The 20,066-nt window shown below is 56.3% G+C and overlaps 2 protein-coding genes and 1 long non-coding RNA gene across 5 annotated transcripts in view; 1 reads left to right on the plus strand and 2 right to left on the minus strand.

Moving 5' to 3' along the window:
* The window catches only part of IFT140 (intraflagellar transport 140), a 69,506-nt gene that overhangs the window by 13,876 nt on the left and 35,564 nt on the right, over positions 1 to 20,066 (minus strand). For all 3 annotated transcript variants that reach the window (XM_031447479.2, XM_064478309.1, XM_010992635.3), the window contains one exon: positions 18,517 to 18,716. In XM_031447479.2, coding sequence (XP_031303339.1) covers positions 18,517 to 18,716 — 200 coding nt within the window. The remainder of the gene's footprint in view (positions 1 to 18,516; positions 18,717 to 20,066) is intronic.
* LOC135319183 (uncharacterized) lies at positions 1,039 to 2,259 on the minus strand. Its single transcript, XR_010377635.1, has 2 exons — positions 2,120 to 2,259; positions 1,039 to 1,454 (listed from the first exon to the last, which is right to left on the minus strand). It is a non-coding gene; the product is annotated as an uncharacterized LOC135319183 (long non-coding RNA).
* On the plus strand, positions 2,386 to 16,848 carry TMEM204 (transmembrane protein 204). Its single transcript, XM_010992634.3, has 3 exons — positions 2,386 to 3,287; positions 7,170 to 7,325; positions 16,123 to 16,848. Exons 1-3 carry the CDS (start codon positions 3,008 to 3,010, stop codon positions 16,365 to 16,367), a joined length of 681 nt encoding a protein of 226 aa, XP_010990936.1. The 5' UTR covers positions 2,386 to 3,007; the 3' UTR covers positions 16,368 to 16,848.

Here is a 20,066-nt window from a genome sequence, read left to right on the forward strand (position 1 = left end):
TTCCTCATTTTGAGGTTTCTAGCATCTCTCTCCAATGCTGACCAGGGGCTCCTGCCCCAATCCCACAACAAGTCCAATCCTGGAATGACCTAAGATGATCTCGACCTCTGACGGGAGGGAGGACGCCCTGGGGCCCCTCCTTCTGGGGCTCCATTCGCTTGATGATCTCACATCAGGGCTCTCACAGCCCCAGGAGCACAGACTAGTCCATAAGTTCTTGGTGATGAGCCTCAGAATTCAAGTCACTGTGGATTCCACCCCTCCTTTCTCAAGACCCTGGGCGAGTAGCATGGCAGTGAGGTGCAAGATGACGGGTCTTGTGCACCTGGTCGGGAAACGCCAGCTATCCTACACCTCCCTCGTCAGGGAATTAAGTCTCCACCAAGCAGGGCTGGGAAAAGTACGTGCAGGAAGTGCAGCTTCGGTGTGTGGCCACATCTGACATCCTCTCCACAGGCCGGGGTCTGTGCATTTCTGTGTAGAAAGTCCACCAGGCAGACACCCGCCTAGTCCCTGTCCCGGCCTGGCCACGTCTGCACCCAGTCAACATGAGAGGCAGATGGGCACCGAGCAGTCTGGCTCTCCAGAAAGCCCTGTCCTCCGAGAAGCTGCCAGAACAAGCCCCAAGAGCCTCTCCTCTTGCTCTGCTCCTTGGAGACCTGGGTTGATCAGTTGGAGCATGGATGACCCCACTGCATCAAGTCCCACCGAGTGGCATGCAAGCTATTGACAAACCTCCTGTGCTGCTCCGCTTGAAGATGAAACTCCCCTCTGTCTGCACGCAGGAGCAGGGGAGGCACCACTGGGCACCACCACTAGACCCCTGGACAGGGCCAACGATGCGGACCACGGAGGACAGGAAGGGCCCCTGGGGTGGCACACGATGGGGATGCGTGAGGAGGTCCTCTGAGGACAGGGTCACTCCTGACTCAAGGTCTGCTTCCAGGCCTGCCACCCACCTGGCCCCACTGTCCACTCCACCGAGAGCCTGGGGCTGGGGAGCTGGCTGAGGGTGCTGTACCCATCATCCAACAAGAGCCTCAGTGGGTGGGCCAGCCGCTCCCCACCTAGCCTGGGAAGAGAGCTGGTCGGACCTCGCCCAGGGACCAGCAAAGCAGGGACTAGGTTTCTGAAACCCTTTGCTTGCTTTTTAGTGGAAATCAACCACTTAAGGACTACCTCAGGATGAGCGATTTAAGTAAGTAAGGGGGGAAACAGTCTTCTAATGGGAACTTTGGGGGAAACTTCCTTCTGAGGTTATCTACTTCTCTGTGTGTGCAGGAGCCTGGGGCGTTAGAAAGTCCTCCTCAAAGAACGGGCTCCCGGTGCAGGAGGGGCTGCAGCCAGCTGTCCGCCCACAAGGTCTTCTGAGCTGCGGGTCCCCAGGCGCCTCCCCATCCACCGGGAGGCTGGAGAAAGCGACGGATGGTGGGTCAGGGATGGCAGTTTTGCTTCTGGCACAAGCCAAGGAAAGAGGGAAAGGAGCAACAACTCAGCTGACACATCTGTTACGGTCTCCAGGGGGAAGAATCCAAAATAGGTAAAATCCCTCTGGGAACAGATGGACAGACGTTTCTTGGGATCCTCGATTCTCCAAAGACCTCCTGCTTTTCAGGACTGTAAACTTGGCAGCATGGAAGCCTCACCTGGGAGGCAGCACATCCAGGCCCCTTGTGGGTGTCAGCACAGACCCTGGCTGGGTGAGGGGTCTCCAGAGGTGGTGGCACAGACCCCTCCACCTCCGCCCACTGCGCGAGCTGCCAGCCCATCAGGTCTGAGCAGGGCAGATGAAGATCCCTCCGAGCTCCGAGCAGCCTGACGGCTTAGGTGACTCGGGGCAGGGCACCCAGCGCAGGGCCTGGCCCCTTACTGGCCACATGTTCCATTAGGAGCAAACACAGCCCAGGCCCTCAGGCCTCGCTGGGTGCCCTGCACAGCACGTCCAGAGCCCAACCCCCAGCCCCAGCCTGCTCTGGTAGTTCTCCAAGTGTGGCCCTGACTTGCCAGGTCTGGACCAGGAGGGGTCTCAGCTGGGAGGTGGAGGTGTCCAAGGGGCCTCCCTGTCACGAGGCCCTTCTTTGATGAGCTGCCCTGGAGTGTCATGTGCTGGGGAACTGACCTGTTGGCTGGGGGGCGCCAAGTCCCCAAAGTGGGTGGCTGGTCCTGAACCAGAGGGTTGAGAGAGACAGCTGGGTCTGTGGGTCTGCTCTGGGCAGGCCTCCCCACCTCGTGAGGGAAGGTGGGGAGGGTGGGGAGGTGGGGAGGGCGGGGGAGGGTCCTGGAGCAGGCCTCCAGAAGAAGGCCCCCCTGCCTTTCCTATCAGGAAACACATCCTGTTAGTGTCTGGCTGCTATTTGTTGCGGTTGGCTACGCCCTCCAGCTCACCAAAAACAGCCTCAAAAACAACCATTTCCTCTCTGCTGAGAGACAGGGGGAAAACGCAGGCGCAAGACACACACACACACACACACACACACACACACACACACTCACGCGCACACGCTCTCGCTCGCCCTGCAGCTGCTGTCTGTCTGCTTTCCAGGACCAGCTGTTCCGTGGCGGAGGCACCAGCAGGGGCTCAGGCAGCAGAGAGGCCGCCGACGCTTGCTCATCCCCGTGGCTCCGCTCAGAGTCCGGCTCCACGTTGGTCCTGAGAGTGAGGCCCAGGCGTCCCACGCTGGATTCCTGCTCTTCCTTGGCCTCCGCCTCCCAGGAAGACGGCGCACTCACGACTCTGGACTCTCCCTGGTGCCCCTGCTTCCTCCCCGGGATGGGCAGCTCTGCAGGCTTCAGCTCAGGCCTGGCCCTGCTCCAGGTGCAGGAAGGAGGGTAAGGAGGGCCGTGAGGCAGGCTCACCTGCACCTGTCGCTTGGGCCTTCGCGACACCTCCAAGCATGAGCGGTGATGTCCTCTAGCTGCCCCTAGCCGCATCTCGGTTCCCCCAGTGACAGCAGCTGACCAGGACTGGGACTTTCTCCACGACAAGGGGCCAGCACCACAGTCTGAGATGACAGTCCAGAAAGTAGTGGCCACAGCTGTGCTGGTGGCCCTCGTATCTCTCGTCCTCAACAACGCGGCGGCCTTCACCCCCAACTGGGTGTACCAGACCCTGGAGGATGGGCGCAGGCGGAGCGTGGGGCTGTGGAGGTCCTGCTGGCTGGTGGACAGGGCCCGGGGAGGGCCAAGCCCAGGGGCCAGGCCCGGGCAGGCGGACGTGCGGGACTGTGAGGCCCTGGGCTGGGGCTCCGAGGCAGTAGGCTTCCAGGAGTCGCGAGGCACCGTCAAATGTAAGTCTGTTTATTTTCCCGTCTCCCTGAGAACAGCTGTGGGTGTGGGAGGCGTTTGCTGATGAGGGAGGGATGCTCTGCTCCCAGAGGCGACCATGGCCCTTGGGGACCCGGGCAAGCCCCAAGCTCCATGCCTGCCCTGCCCTGACCCCTTTGTGACACAATTCTTCCAGTGCAGGAGTGGGGCTTTTTTCTCTGCCATTATGCAGAGCTAAAGGAAGGATACGTTAACCAAACCAAGGAAAATACACTTTTTCCTGGTGGAAAATAAAGATTGTTAACAAGTAAAATAAACAAGAAGTTTAAAAACATGTGGCTGGGTTCCGACTTTATCCCATAGTCGTCAGGGTCACAAGGCTGTGGGCAGTGCAGAGGGAGACCTTCTGGGGACTCGCTGTAGGTGGGACATCCAGAGGAGACTGGGGGACCGGCCCCTTCAGAGGGCGAAGAGCCAGCTCAGGCAAGCAGAGCCCTGGCTCCCTCCACCCAGCAGTCTTTTCTGGACCCTGCTTCGTCACGTCCAGCACCGGGTCTGTGTATGGCTCTGGAAGATGGGAACTTGACTTTGAACGCGGGGTCAGGTTTGAGTGTATGGGAGGGAAGGTTCGCAAATATAAAGACGCTGGCCACCTGACATGTCATCTACACAGTCACAGCGGCCGATGGGCAAAGGTCTCCCCCGAGATGACCCTTTAAAACTGCTATGAAGGTGTAACTGACAGGCCGTGTCACCCATGCTGAAGACAACACGTGTTCACAAAAATGTGGGCTCTGGATGGGCCTCTGCAGGCTGCTTTCAGAGGGCGCACCTCACCCAACACAGGTGTGACGTGCCTGGTGTGAATGTCCCCAACCTGCTGTGCGCTCGGAACCCTGACCCGCGAGGGAACCGGGTGGGGGACTCTCTCTCTACTTCACAGGGAAAGGAGGCATGTGGCTCATCTGAGGTCCCTTTGCACACAGAACCCCGCGCTGCACAACAAGGGGTCTTCTGTCAGGAGTGGCTAGTATGCTAGCCCCTTACCGTTCCCCTGAACCCCCACCTCGTTTGCAAGCAGAGAGCCACAATCTCTCTTAAAACAGTCAAAGAACCCAAATGACTTCAACCTTTTCAGTGAGCTCTCAGAACCAGGGGCCTGTGGGAAGCTGGGTAAATCAGCTGAACTTGGGTCTCTGTGACCTGCTGGTCAGAGTGGTCCCTCTGGGCCCTGAGACTATTCTTAGGACCAGTGAAAGCCAGCAACCGTGTGGCTCCGCGTGACCCTCGCCTCTCCCAACCTCCTGTGTGCGCAGTGTCCCATGTGGGCCCAGCCCCTCCCCTGAGCCCAAGGCCTCCTGCCATGACCCCCAGTGCCATGCAGATGCCCACTCCGGGCGTCCCTCCCCTCCATCCTCTAGCTAAGCCGGGTCACATCAGGCCAGGAAGACATGGGCTGGGACGTGCTTTGCCTCCAGCCCCCCAGATCCACCCTGCCAGGTGTCCTGAGTACCCCGCTGGCCTGCCCTCATTTGCTGTCCCTCCTCGACCATCTGATATGCCTCTTGAACTGCCTTTAAAACAGCCTCCTGTCGTTAACGTGGCATTTGTGGCAGCTGACCCTTAACGATGCCCTGAGCATCATCAGATGCTTTTCCAAAACAAGGGAAAACGTCTACAGAGCTTCTTGTGAGTTGAGCTGAGGTCAGGGAAAGGAGCGAATGATGACCCTAGTGCTGACAACCTTCTCACCAGTTCCCTGGGACTGTGCACTGCTGCCCCTGCAGGTCCTGAGCTGGGGGCTTGTGGCCTTGTTTCTGGACCTACCGCCTTGTTAACTTTTACAAAAAACCTCAGCCCAGGCTTTGCCCACCATGGTCCAGCCTCCAGCCGGGCTAGAGATGGGGAGGAGGAGAAGGCGACCTTGTCCCTGAAATCACCCCTGTTCCATCCATCCCGAGCCCCATCTGGGGGCACCAAGGGGACGCGACTTGTGCTGCATCCCCGGAGAGCCAGGTCATCATAGAGATTGCAAACATCACATGGGTGGCCAGGGCATCCCTTGGGGGGATGATGACATGATCCTGCTGGCTCTGTGCCCAAGTCCTGGCAACGCCTGCGGAACCGAGCCAGACCCACCTGGCACCATTGGGCAAACACCTCATCACGTCATGAGCTCTGGTCAGGGCGTCCCGAGCATGATGCGTCAGGGGACAAGGCCCGGTCCAGGTCTCCCAGCTGCCCCCAGGTCATGCCTGGTCCAGTCCTGGAGGACAGGGCCCTTCCCACACACTGGGTCCCTGGGCATGTGTGGCGGCAGTGACTTTGTTACTGACCAGGTTGGAAGTCCGGGAAACTCATAGCCCAGGTTGGGGTTCAGTCTTGCTTTCTAGTCCTGATTCTCTCTGCCACTTTTCATCTCTCCATGTTTCCTGAATTCTGTCAGCACCCAAGTCCTTTCCCCAAAGTGAGGCGGGACACGAATAAATACATAATTAAATCTCCTTGAGACTCCTCCCTGCCGCAAGGTGATCACTGCTCTCTGTCTCCTGAGAAGGCAGGCCCACATGGCGCTGGGTGGGGACAGGACTGTGTGCACCATGGACAGCCTGGCCAGGAGACACTAGAGCCACATTCTCACGGGGCTCTTTAAAATCCAGCGCTGCAGCCTAGGCTATGCACACAGGAAGTGTGAGAAGCCGTCAAATGCCCGGACTTGGTGGGCACTAGCAAGGACAAGGCCCCTCTGGGTGGTCCAGATGAGAGAGTCTTCTGCCTCATGCTTTACATCCTCTGAGATCTCGGGCACCATAGAGCCTTGGACACCTGGTGGCCTGTCAGAGGCCCCTGCACAGTGGCTCGGAGGGTGGGGTTGCCACACAGAGCACTGATCTGGTATGTGGCACAGGGTTGTGCACTCAGAGCCGCCAGGGCCACTGGGAGGGCAGGGCGGTGGACCCCACGTGGGAGTCTCAGCTGTATGGCCTCAGGGTGCCACCACCCACACCCTGCACCGCAGACACTCCTGGCACAGCCAGTCCATTCTCGCACGTCTTTCCTGGCCTGCGAGGCTGAGCCTCGAAAACCGGAAGGACTTTTCTGGGCCTGGCCATGAATCCCAGCACTCCGCTCTCTGTGCTGTGGACATCCTTCGTGCTTTAACAGCCCTCATCTCTGAAGCCCATGGGGCATGTGCAGTGCCTGATCATCACAGGCAGCATCACGCCCAGGCAGAGGCGCCATCTCTGTCTGTCTGTCTGTCTGTCTTTCTGTGAATGCTCCTTGGGCCCTTGGTGCCGGATTCAGGCTACTCTGACCTCGCAGCAGCCCAGGGCGTCTGCCCTACAGTTCTGCCCGTGTCTACACCAGCCTCCGAGCTGGTGGTGCCGCCCCCAGGCCTGACCAGCCAAGTCAACTGAGGCCTGGGATCGAGGAAAGGCCCAGCTGACCCTCTCTGGGGAAGTGGCACAGCGCCTCCGCTGGACTCCGCAAGCACTAAATGTGAATGCTGCCTGCCCACCGCAGAGCATGAATCAGATACCATCACCCCTGAAACCTGGGTTGGGTGGGGGCTACTTTTACAGTCTGGAAGGACCATGGGGAAGGGGCCTGACTTCACGCCAGACAGCTCTGCCACCCAGCATATAGGGAAACCGTTTTCCCTGAGGGACCTCTCGGTGACACCCCACCGCCACCACCTTTGCAGTTGGTCCTTGGGGCTGCCCGTCTGCCCTCTGCCCTGTGTACGTGAACGCCTTGCTCTGGGATGGGGTGCAGGTGGGGGTCGGGAAGGGGGCTGGGAGGCTCGATGAGACGAGGGAGGAGTCCCAGGAGGGGCAGGGAGCCCCTCCTGGAGCAGCCCCCTCAGTGCTGACCGCCTGCTTCTCTCCCTCCGGCCCCTGTAGTGCAGTTCGACATGATGCGAGCCTGCAACCTGGTCGCCACAGCGGCGCTCGCCGCGGGCCAGCTCACCTACGTGCTGGGGCTGACAGGCCTGCCTCTGATGTCACCTGATTCCCAGTGCTGGGAGGAGGTCATGGCCGCTGCGTTTCAGCTAGCGAGTAAGTACCCCCGCCTGGGCCCTGGGTAGGCAAGCTGTGGCCTCTAAAGTCATGGCGACCCCCCTGGGTCACCTCCCACCCCACCTGCCGCTGTGGGCAGAAGCAAAACAGAAACACACTGGGGCAGAGCACTGAGGGGAACCAGGTAAGTTTGTGTCTGTTTCCACGAGGCCCCCGGCCCTTCCCGTCTAAGACAGGGTGCCAGCACTTGGGGTGACGTGCTTTGCTTTCCAAAGTCTCAGCATCTGGTGTGTCCTTTGCTGCTCTTCAGCCCGTGTGGCAGGCGTCCTGGGTTCATGTTGCTCCCGTGAGGCTGCAGCAGCCTGCCGTCAGCACAGAGGCACATGGGCCAAAGGGGAGCACCCATCTGAGCCCCGGCTTCCACTGCCATCCTGGCTAACAGTGGATGGGGAGTCCAGGGCACACATGTGGTTCCCAGCTGGCCGTCTGCATGCTCGGTTATAAAGGCAGCTGCCTGGGGCCCGGATGGGGTCAGCAAGGCCCTCCCTGGTGAGCAGCACAGACAAAGCTTGGAGAATCCGCTGGCTTAGGACCCCCCCAACTCCCCAGCACACAGGGATGCACAGGCAGCACCACGACGAGACACCCAACCTCTTGCATTGTCACACGAGCAAGTTTGTGGCGGCGCAGGCCAAGACCAGCGACGCCTTGGACCATCAGTGAACGGCCCCTTAGGAACAAGCAGGAAGCCCCCTCGGCCTCTGGGGTCGACAGCAGGGTGAAACGGTCTGGGCCTGGGAGCGCTGCCAGCTTCAGAAGGCAAGAGTGGCGTCGTCATGAACCATGAATGGAACTGTTCCCAGAGTCTCTGCACAGTGGTCACGGGAGCCACAGAGGCCGCCCACCCCGGACCCCAGGGAGTAGAGGGGCACCCTGCTTGTTCTCCTCCACCACTGCCCTGTCTCACTGGCCCAGGTTTAAGGATCATGGGAACCTGGGAGCTCAGGTTCTCTGCTGCCTACGGGGGACAGTCAGATGGGTGGACCGTGGGGCAGAGGAAGCCTGGGGCATCAGCAGCCGACTGCCGGCCATTCCCATGGTGAAGGTTGCCCATCCCAACTGTGAAGGTGCAGGTCTAGCACGCACGCGGTGGGAGAACGGCAGGAAGTCTGAGTGACTCACTCGGGGAATAATGGATCCCAGCCCTTATCTTTCTGGAGGAAAGCGATTTCCAGAATGCGGCTGACGGGCTGGCAGGTACTCCTGTGCTGGAAAGTGCTCAGGTGGGAATCGGAAATGGGCCCTATTAATAGAAGGCGGTGTGATCCTGGGCCAGTCACTTCCCCGAGACTGGTCGGACTGGGTCGCAAAAGCCCACCTGGCCGAGGCCCAGGAGAGAGCACAGGCTTTGATGTCAAAAAACTGGAGCCGCATCCCAGCTCCAGCACCCACTGTCCCCGCGGATGGGGCAAAGCCACACCTCAGCTCACTCAGCTGGAAAACGGGGTTGATTGTGAGAGTTAACGAGACACGTGATACGGGATCTCGGCCCCTGCCTCCTCCTTCCTCCAGGGCTGCAGGGAGATACGCAGACATTCCACAGTGGGAAAGCCACCCACGGCCCTCGACCTCAGAACTATAAACAGAAACGGTTTCCTTGGCCTCACTGAAACTACCCGTCTGTCTCACGTGGGATTATCTGAAATTCCGTCCCTTCAAGAAGGAAGTGGAAGATTTTGAAAATGTGATTGGAAATGCTGGATTAAAAACAGATATTTTAGCGGCACTAAAGAAATGAAAGTAACAGTTTCTGATTCTGAAAACAACCCTATCTAGGACAGGATGATCAGATCTTTCTTAAGAAATTTGAGCCACTTATTTAGAATTATTAGAAGAAACGTAGTTTAATGTCAAAACTGACATTTTACTTCTTGCAAACTCTTGTTTCAGAGCAAAATAGTGTTGCTTTCAAACAACAATTTTTAAAAAGTTGAAACAGGGGCACCCCTATTAACTAAAATCAAACTGTTTTGCAGTGGCTGGGAGAGGGGCGCTGCCCAAGGGCTCACAGCGCGGGGCGGCAGTTGGGTGGCGGCTGGGCAGCTGTCCTGGCCAGGTCGGGCTGGGGGCCTGTGCTCCCCTCCTGAGTATTTCCAGACCAGCACAGCCTCTGGAAAGGCTGGACCAGGCTTTGTAAAAACTGTCAGGCAGGCAGAAGCCAACGGAAAAAACCAGAAGCCCTGAGCGACACCTGTGGCATTTCGGACGTCCCTCTGCCTCCACAGGCCCCTCTCCCCCGGGTGTCCGACCGCCACCCCCAGCGGGTCTGCTGTGCCTGAAGAGGAAACGCACTTGGCCTGTTTAGACTCATTTCATTGACAAACAGAACAGAACGCAGCCCTGCGCCTTCCTTCTATCACACTGCTAATTTTAGAGTTAGGTTTTTTCCTGTGCTCCGGTCTGTTTTAAACAGTCAGGGAGAGACTGGAGGGCGCCAGGATATCCTGTCCCAGGAGGGGAAATGCCTGCTAGTACCTGTTATGCAAGAGAACCTTGAGTCCCCAGTGCTGCGGCCAGAGAGTGGGCAGGCCGGAGAGGTGCTCATAAAAGGGGGAAGCACGCGGGTTCCCCAGGAGGCCGGGAAGGCTAGGACCAGCCGGAGACAGCAATACCCCAGCGGGTGGGGACTCAAGGCGGGTGGGGACTTGAGGCCGGCTGCTCGCTCATTCATCCCATGGCCAGTCTGGGTGCGGGTCCACACTCGCATAATGCCTGGCCCGGGTCTGTGAAAACTTGGTCCCCTGTTGCTCAAAGCTGCAGCTCCAAAGGATCCCACCCCAGACGCCAGGGAGGACCCCGGGAAACACTGTTCTCGCAGGTTGACAACGTGGCCATCAGCCGTTTCTCTGGTTTGCTCTACTGAGCTCAGGCCACCACACACTAATTCTTTGTGGAGTTTACCAAGTGTAATTTAAATTTACCTTCAAGTTGCAAAAATTCCTTTCAGTCCCTTACTTCACCCCCAGCACGAGCTGGATACCCTTTGAAAGGACCACGCACACTCGGACACAGCCTGGGCCTGAGGCTAAGCCCTGCTGAGCGCCAAGCAGGCCTCACTGCATGTGCCCAGGAGACAGCACAGACACCACAGAGCAGCCATCCGCTGCCTCCTGGCCCAGCCAGCCCCTCCTCCAGGCAGGAGCTCCTCAGGTCCAGCTGTGAAGGATGACTTCAAGGGCGGAGTTTACCTGGACCTTGTGGGATGTCATGTCTGCTGGCTTCCTCTCTCCACTCTGGAAATCCTATGATATTTTTCTTATGATGGAGAACTTACAGACACACTCAGGGCCCCTTACTCCATGCCCCTGAGGACGCTGACTTTATTATCCTCAAAGATCAATTAGGGGGATAAAAGGTGGCTGTCTTGGCCTCTTGTGAGCTGCTGGGGATTCTGCTATTTTCTTAGACCTTCTTGTAGGAATACACAACTTTGTGTTTTTATAGTAAAGCAGTACTTCACTTGGCCTTGGGTGACTCGCTTTCCTGTCCTTTGGGCCCCTGCCCACCACACTCCCGTGGCTTCTTCTCTCCCACTCTCTGCTCAGGCACCACTTCAGAGCTTCAGCTCCCGCCAAGCCAGTGAGCATGTCAGCTTCTCCCTCCCAGACCTTCTCCCTTAGGGAGAGGCTCACAGATGTTGGAAACCCTAACCGCGGTCAAGCCTCGGGCGCTCCAGACACATCTACCTGGAAGCTGTGGCCAGTACGAGCCATGGACGCCGAGGTGGGTGCGCTGCATGAAGAGCTCAGTGCTCAGCCCCACAGTCTCCCACCCATGCCCTCCATGTGCTGGACTCAAGAGGAAGGGCCTGTGACAGCCGGCGAGGCCCTAGGAAGCAGGCAGGAAGGAAGAGAGAGAGAGCGCTGGGAACCACACGGCCCACAGCGGCCGGCTCACAGGAAGGGGCTGTTTGCTTTGGAAACATAAGTTCATGAGGATGGAATCGACTCCACGTGCAGGAGTCAGTGTGTTTGCTGAAACTCTCCGCTTAGATTTGTTTCTGTACAAACGTTGACGGCACTGAGAGGTCTGGGGAGAAAACTCTTTGGGGACAACTCTGAGGAGAAAGGGGATCTTAATGTCAGGATGTGACAGAGATGGAGAACCCAAGGTTTCAGGAAAGCATATCAGAGTAAAAGGCTGGTTTGATTTCAGAAGGATGTGCACACTTGGCGAATATAGGCAGCCCCTGCCTCTCCATCTGTGGCTTTCCACTGCTGACACAGGATACACGCACAGTCCCCACATCCCTCGTGCCTGCTCAGTCCAGGCTGCCCCCGCTGGCCCAGGGCAGAGCCCGCGTTTCCCTGCACCAGCCCTGCCGTGACATCCACCCTTGGCCCAACACCTGGGCCCACTGTTCCAGTTGGTTCTTTGTATTTTCCTGCTGCAGGAATAAATGTATATTTTTAATGTTAGGGAAACAAACCCCTTCTCTGACTGTTTGTGTTCCAAGTTGAACTAAAATAAAGCTAAAACCAACACTGGTCTTTATACAGAATAAAGTCACGCAGATGTAAATTTGGGTGACCTTTCTTCACACTGGGGTACAGAACTAGACTTTTCCTTCCTACTTCTCCTGGAGAGAAAAAAAAAGAAAGGCCAGCAAGAAGGTGCAGCCTCTGAGTGACGCCGGCTAAAGAATGAACACCCAAACGGCTTGAAACTAGTCCATGCCACTCACTGCTGAACCCTTGAAAAACTGTTTTCAGGACAAAGGACGAAAGAGCTGGGACTCAGCTTGTTCATTTCACTTTGTCAAAGTCGCTCCATGAGGCTCCGTATTCATGCTGGCCCATCATCTCCATCACTTTTCCCACTGCATTTCCAGAACGTGGCTGTGCTGCCTTTGTGCACGTGAATTCTCACTTCTTTCATCTTGTAACATGAGAAACAGTCCTCTTCATTGTAGGTGATACAGCTGAACATATGGAGGAAGTAATAAACAAGAGTAAAAGGGCAACAAGAGAACAGCCTGCCCTATTTCCAAAAAACCTGCGATATGATCTTAAGAAAACAAGTAACAATGCAGTGAAGTAACCCTGAGACGCTGGCGGATGCAGGACTCAGGGCGGACGGCGGGGCTGCTCTCCCACACACACCCTGTGGAGGTTCCCCGCCTGGAGGGCCCAGCGGCCTCTCTGCGCTGCGGTCTCCTGGTGTCAAAGGCCAGGGCAGCCCAGCATCACCCTCCAGAGGGTTCCCCCAGCCTGTCCCCACACCAGCACATGCCTTCCCTACTCCCATACCACTGGTCCTAAATGCCTCCAACCGTGGTGGGTACCACGTCACAGTGATTATTTCATCCTCATGCCCAAAGAGGAACGCCAGTCCCCTGAAGACAGTCGCCGTGCCTCGCCTGAAGCGTGCTGCGCCAGCACCGGCGAGGGGTGTGAACAGGCCCTCTGACACAGGCACTGTTAACCAGTGCAAGTGGGCACTTTGGGAAACAACGGTCCTCCTCCTGCTTTGTAAGGTGCCAGCACCGCAGCACCTGCACTGTGCTGAGTGACATCTAAGCGATCCTTGCTCACAGTGTCCCGTCCCTCCGATGCCTTTTGGTCACTAGAAAGCTTAGGGGACTTGGTTGTGGAAGTGTTCACACCTTCTTTCCCAGGGTCCTCAATGCGTTCATTCTATTCTGCATTACAGAGTGTACTTGGATTTGTCTCAGTTCCCTCTGCAGTCCTTAGGGGGCAGCCTTGGGGAGGCCGAGGTCAATGGGTGGGCCCACAGACACATGCCATGACCGCCCAGCTGAGTGCTGACAGGTCTGGGGCAGGAGGACAGGAGGCTGCCCCCCTCCCCATGACGGAGCATGGGGACAGTGGCACCAGGAAAGGTCTAGAGAGGGAGGAACATATGCCCAAGGAGCAAGGCACCAGCACGCAGTGTGATGGAGAAGTGAGGCCAGACGGGTGGTCCAGTCAGGGAGACACGCCGTGGACATGATGTGACCGGTAGGAGGAAGCACCTCTAGAAGGTGACAGGCGCAGCCGTGGAAACGTGGAAACCAGAGGCACACTGCCAGCGTCTTGACGAGTTTCAGGAAGTGCTTGTTAATGGAAGAATCTAAAATGAGTTGTACTTCTGGAATACTCTAAATGCTTTATTGTGCACCTTGTGTGCAAAGGACTCAGGAGATATGTGAGAACTGCTGAAGACACATGAGGGGACTCTGAGAAGCCCGTGCGCCCTGCTCCCATCCCCGGCGATCGCTGCCCACTGGCCAAGCTTGTCTGAGCTGCACAGGGGAGCCCCTCTCCTCCCATGGCTGGCATCCCAGCACCTCGTCTCCCACAGACGTGAGTTTCAGACGTTGCTGATGTGGGTCACAGTCGTGTTTCCTGTGACGTGCAGGGATCTCACTCGGGCGCAGTCCTGGGAGTGGGTTGTGGGTCCCAGGGCCACACAGCGTGTCCCAGCTGTGCTCTGCCTCAGGCCAGGTCCAACTGGTCAAGGTCTGACCCGAATCCTAACCCTTCCAGTCCTGGGCCAGCTCCTTCAACCAGATCCTACAGTCCACAAGTCTCTGCTGAAATGTAATGAATGCAATGAAAGGCGTGAAATTCAAGGTTCTGTCTGTCTACCAGTGACGGGAACCAACCCCAAGTCTGACAGCAGAGTGGCCCTGGAGGCCATGGGAAGCCCGGTTCCTCCCTCTGGTTCCCTTCTGATGAACGATGTTGCAGAACTGAGCTGAGGCCATGTAACAGATTTCTAAACGGTTCCTATAACGCGTACAACCCGAAAGAAGGCTTTAGTAGAAGGGAGCACAGGGGGCTGGCGTCTGATGAAAAGCAGTTTGGGTCAATTCCTTGCAGCTGCGTTGGTCCCTGACACCGCCCATCTGCTGGCCTTTCTCACTTGCCCAGAGGCTCCACCTAGCCTTGCTGGGCACCCGTCAGCCAGTGCTCTGACCCTCTCCCCTCAGACACAGGCTGGCCTCCTACCTCACTCTCCCCTGTCCCATCCCACCCCCATCCTTACAAGTCCTATTGAAAGAAGGCATAACAAGCTCCCTGGCTGGCAAAAAATGTCCAAATACACAGTAAAAATGAGGGGAAACATAAAGCACTTTCATTTTCATTACACAAAACACAGGCCCTAATTCCTCTCCTCACTAACACAAAACTTGGTGACACAAAATCATGGGCAGAGGACGTAGTCCTCTCTGGGAGAGTAGAATGCTAGAAGTTTCTTCTTGTCAGTGTGCATGACAAACAATTATTTTTAACAGAAAGGAAGTATCCAAAAGCTTTCCGTATATAAAAAGCCCCACAAAGTACCATGGAGAATTAGCACAGGGATTAGTCACTGTCACCATTGTTTAGGATGTGACCGAGGCAGATAAACGTTTAAGTCACACTTTCTGGAAGGCACAAAGATGGTGAGACTGTAATGCTTGTGTTTTGAGAAAACTCCAGCTAACCTATGACACGGCTATCAGAGCTGTCAGCTGGCGTCACTGCTGCCCTCTGCTTGGACTGTGCTGGGCTGCACAGGACCTGGTTTCCTGAGGAAAGCAGGGGAGGCCATGGGGGTGGGGGGACCAGCATGAACAGACGTGCGGATGTCACAGGGCAGGGCAGGTAGAGGGATGGCAGTGGGCAGCTTGGCCTGGCCAGAGCCCAGGGCAAGGGTTGTGGATGACTCTGGGAGGGACTGGAGAGCTCCCTCTGGGCTATTACATGTCCCAAGAACCTGTGTCCTTGTCAGCCACTTTGGGTTTCAAGGCACAGGCTCAGCCAAGTCACCACCACAGAGGGCGGGGTGCTGGCGGAGCAGCCAGGGAACCCTGGGCCCCCCAGCAAGTTGATGATCTTGGGGCACGAGGAGAGGCGGCCACTCGGACCAGCTTCCTGGGCAGCTTCTCCTCTGACCAAGCCATCAAGGTGTCCAGCCCACATTCAGGCCTAAACTCTCTCAAACATCATCCGCCAACAGATCCAGGGCGTGAAATCCTGCTTTTCCTATTTTAAGAACTAATACAATCAAGTCTTTGGAGCTCCTAAAAGATGAAACTTTGAAAGCGACAATGTTATGGCATCCACAGCTGACCTCGTGGGAACAGGCTAGTGTTAACAGGGCCTCAGCAGGACGCTGTCCACAGTCCTGGACGGCCCCTGCCCACCCTGGTGTCACTTCGGAGAGAAAGGGGTACGGAGGGAAATACACAGGGGACCGGGGTAGGGCGAGGGGGACATTCTAGAACCATCTGCATCTATTGAGAAGGGAGAGGAGAAACCCATCCTCCCTGAGTGGGCAAGACCCTAGGCTGGCTCAAGTTTTGAAAGAAAATCTCTATCTCCTCTGGAAGCAAATACTAAGGATAAGAAAACTTTTAGAAACAGGAATTCAAACTAAGTTAAATACCAATCTGAGTTGTTTCTAGATAAGACTTCGAAAACTTCTGCGCTCGCTTTCACTTTGAATAAATTAAGCATCTGCAAGTCGGAGAGAACCTTACACAGTCAGTACTGGACTGTTGGGTGAGGGAAGCTGGTGTCAGTGTCACTTCATGGGGAGGGCAGCAGGTCACAGGAAGGGCACGTGAGCCCCCTAGAAATTATCCAGGGCCAAGATTATGCGGATGCAATCCAAGCCCCTAACAGCCACCAGACCCAGAGGTCCCACAAAAGGCAGCTTAGCCCTGAGGCACCGGCACCGTGAGTCCAGTTGGGGTCGCCGCCCACGGGGAAGACAGAGGGTGGGCGGGAGGAGACGCGGACACCGGCCCCACAGTGGCCTCTTCAACCTTCTCCTTCTTCTGCAGGTTTTGTCCTGGTCATCGGGCTGGTGACATTCTACAGAATCGGCCCGTATACCAACCTGTCCTGGTCGTGCTATCTGAACATTGGCGCCTGCCTGCTGGCCACCCTGGCTGCGGCCATGCTCATCTGGAACATTCTTCACAGGAGAGAGGACTGCATGGCTCCCCGGGTGATTGTCATCAGCCGCTCCCTGACCGCACGGTTTCGCCGTGGGCTTGACAATGACTATGTGGAGTCGCCATGCTGAGGGTCACTGGGAGGCTGCTTGGGACTTCCCCCACCTTGGGGACAGTGGAGGAAGTGGGGTGCTGCCTGTGAGGAGCTGCGACTTACGTGGTTTCCTTATAAACATATGTTCACTACGTTACACACCAACCCGGTGGGGATCTTATATCGCCCACGCCACCCGCCCCCTCCCACACTCACGCCCGCTTCCTGCCAGCGCTCGGCCCTGGGAGCCCTGCACCTGAGAAGCACATGCACCTGGCACTCCGCCTGGGTCTGAGAGTAATTTATCCTGCACCTGCCAGGAGGGGCAGCCACAGTCATATTTACTTTGGTAAAGCAGAACTCGGGGAAGATTTTCTTGAACTGTCAGTGATCTTCCTCCAGTGACTCAGAATTTATAGTCAGATGGTTACGGCTTTATGACAGGATTGTGTTAGTAATGTCCATTTTACTCCTGATTATTTTCCTAAGTTAAAATAAAATGCAAACCTCTCACCACAGTTTAAGACTTGTTTTATCCGTAACACTGCCACGCAGTAGAAGGAATCTGGCCTGTTCTCTCACAGTTTCTGTGGGCTGGCAATAAGGGAAGGGCTGATGCACTGCAGAGGTCGGTGGGGGCGCAGCTATGGGTCCCTTGTGCCCTCACCGTGTTTCTGTTCAGAAATCCACACTCCCACAGACCCTGAACACTGTGGCCACACAAGGGCAGGTCGACGATTGGCAAAGTAAGAGGGCGAAAAGTTCACTGGCTTAAAAAAAATTCAGACTGGCTTACTTTTTTCCTGTAGAAAAGTCTTCAACCTACCGGCCAAGTGCTTGGTGGGCTACAGAACGCCTTTACAATACCAGCCTGGCTCAGACCACCCTGGGCCTAACTCTGTAGGAGCAGGCTCAGCTGTGACCCCCAAATGAACAGAAGCACCAAAGAGCTGCACCTCAGGGCCCAAGACAAGGTCGGGGCTGCCAGGACACACCTGTGAGGACAGTCCTCCAACAGCGCCAGCCTGGGGGACCCCATGCCACCTGGCAGCGGGAATCACTGCCACCTTTTTCCAGCCCAGGAAACCGTGGTGGTGGGGGGCACCGTGTAAGGCCGGTGGAGGTGGGGAGGGCCCAGCTGCCCCCCCCATACCAGGCCGACCCTCTGAGAAACATATAGCTTTGCTGTTTTCAACCTTCCAGACAATGTGCGGTGACCAATCTGGAATCTGGAGCCCATGCTGCCCCAGGAATTTGTCTTCAGTCAGAGCAAATGATGGATCGAGTTGGTGCTTTAAAAAAACATAAAGTAACTGAGGACGACTCACAAGCATAGCCAGCCTGACCAGGACGATAAACACAGCACAGCACAGACAGTACAGCCGGCACACTGAGGGGGCGGGGCGCGCAGGGCTGGCAGCCTAAGTAATATTATGTATACGACTACACAGACGTACGCTGACGTTTTAAGCTTGGCCGTGTGCTCACTTACCATCTGTGATCGTGCTTCTATTAAATAGAAAGAGCCACCAGCCACGCTTCACTTCCCCAATTAAGAGCCTCTTGTCCACTGGCCCGTGGGGAAAGGCCCTCTGCTTTAGACACAAGACCAGGAGCACATGCTCTTCTGAAACCGTCACTGCAGTCGAGGGGCCAGCTCAGGGCAACTTCACTTCCCACCTTCCTCCTCCCACTTTAGTTTCATTCTTTAATAGTTTTTCTACCCTTTGGCAATTAAAATCTATTGAATGCTCTTGAAAAGTTCTCAATTCTCCCAGAAACAGAGAGGAAGCTGCTTGTAGACAGCCCGTGACTGAAAACTTTTCTTAGAGCAATTTTCATTGCATTTTTGCCTGCCGTTTTGAGTGTTTACTATCAAAATCTTTTCTGTTTAGTACAATTATTCCCAGAAATTCAGGTATTGTAAATATTTAGTGACTACAGAACTTTCAACTAACAAGTGTCCAGACACTCTAAAACAAATCCAAACAACTAGAATACAGTCCGCGAGGCTCGAGCAAAGCAAGCGGGCGCCCAGACGCGCCTGGGCTTCCACCAGCACTGGCCTTTCCTTGAGTGAAAACTTATGAAACACACACGATAGCCAAGAGAGTCAGGGATGGGGTGACTTGCAGGGCAGGAAGGGCTCTGCGGGTGTCTCACACCTCAGCGGACGGAACCCTCACCTTTTGATGAGCCTGATGGACCTGAAGGCTTCGTCCGTGTCCCCGACGGCGAGGAAGAAGCTGAAGTGGAGCATGGCGTCTCGCGTGGGCTTGTCACAGTCCTCTAGCCCCACAAAGTACCGCAGGGGCCTCTTGCCCACCGTCTGGGGGATGCGGTGGGACCCAGGATCCGCCTGATCCTCTCCATCCACTTCTCCAGGCTGAACAACAAAGGGCACCGTTTATTTAAGATCCTGTGACCCAGAGCCTGCCCTGGGCCTGGGGAGACATGACAGCAGTGGGCAGCTCCCCCTGCACACAGACCCCACGTTCAGCAATACTCTCGGCAAATGCAACATAAGCCTGTAGGCCACTCGAGGTATCAGAGCTCCGGGACCTGGTTTCCAACAGCGGTGAGCAAAGGCCGTCTGTGTGCAGGGCCTCTCAGCCTCTAACCCGCTGACATCAACCTCTCAAACAATGAAAATCCCCGCCTCCCAGCTTGCCTATAAACTTCCTAGGAAGAGCTTTTACTATCAAGTCAGACTTGTGTACATGTGTGTAGGGTGTTAAAATTAATGCCAGTGTCATTTTAGAATTTTCAAAAATGTAAGCTGGACTAGGCATGTGCCCTCCCCTGGTGTTTCTCAGAAGAATCGTCACTTAGTGCAGTGCTCCCCCAACACCCTGGGTGGAGGAAGGGTGACTACCATCCCACACGAGCACAGATTTAGAGCGCGCTGTCTGGGCCACGCCTTCTGTACCAGCCACGGCCGCTAAGCATCCTCAAGTCAGCTTCCCTCCTCCCAGCTGGATGCAGCTCCACACCCACCACCCACTTCTGGGCTAGGCCCGCACACACCACCCTCTCCTCCCACATTGCCAGCTCTCTCTGCAGGGGTCCATCTATCTGAGGTACACACGCCCCTCTGTGTGGAGAGGAGTCATGACCCACCCTCCTCCATCCCAGCTCCCCCCACCCCCGCCCATCTGTTGCGTATCTGCTGGGACTTTGACTCCTTCACCTTTCCTCTGGCTCAGTCTCCAGCAGCCCCTCTGTGTCACTGATCTTTCTGAAGTTCAACTTTTGGCCTGTGCCTTGAAACCCTGTAGGATCTGTCCGGCCCAGGTGTGGATGGTGAGACCCCTCAGGGCATAAAGCAGAGCGCAAGCAGGGCCAGGATGCAGTCTGGTCCAGGGCAGCTTAAACTCAGTGTTTGGGGCTGAATGTGGCTGGGTCACACAAAGTAGGAAACTGAGTGCTCAAGTTTGGACTGCTTTGGCACCAAGTGGGAAACCTTCCCAGAACATGGACACACAAAACTACGAGGCAGCATCCTGACCTCTGTCAACCTTGCTGTGGCTCTGGTGTCTGGTTCTAACTGGAGTCCTTCTCGCTGCGGCACATATAGGAACTGTCGCAGAAACGAGAGCACCTGTGGTCATAGCTCACCACACCGCCTGCCCAGCTCTTGAGGGAGCAACAACACCACACCCGCACGCGTGCAGACGGGAACCTCAGGATGCCGGGCCGAGGGGCGTGGACGCTTCAGAGAAACACACACTGTGTG

This window comes from Camelus dromedarius, chromosome 24 (genome assembly GCF_036321535.1).
Source record: "Camelus dromedarius isolate mCamDro1 chromosome 24, mCamDro1.pat, whole genome shotgun sequence".
NCBI lineage: Eukaryota > Metazoa > Chordata > Mammalia > Artiodactyla > Camelidae > Camelus > Camelus dromedarius.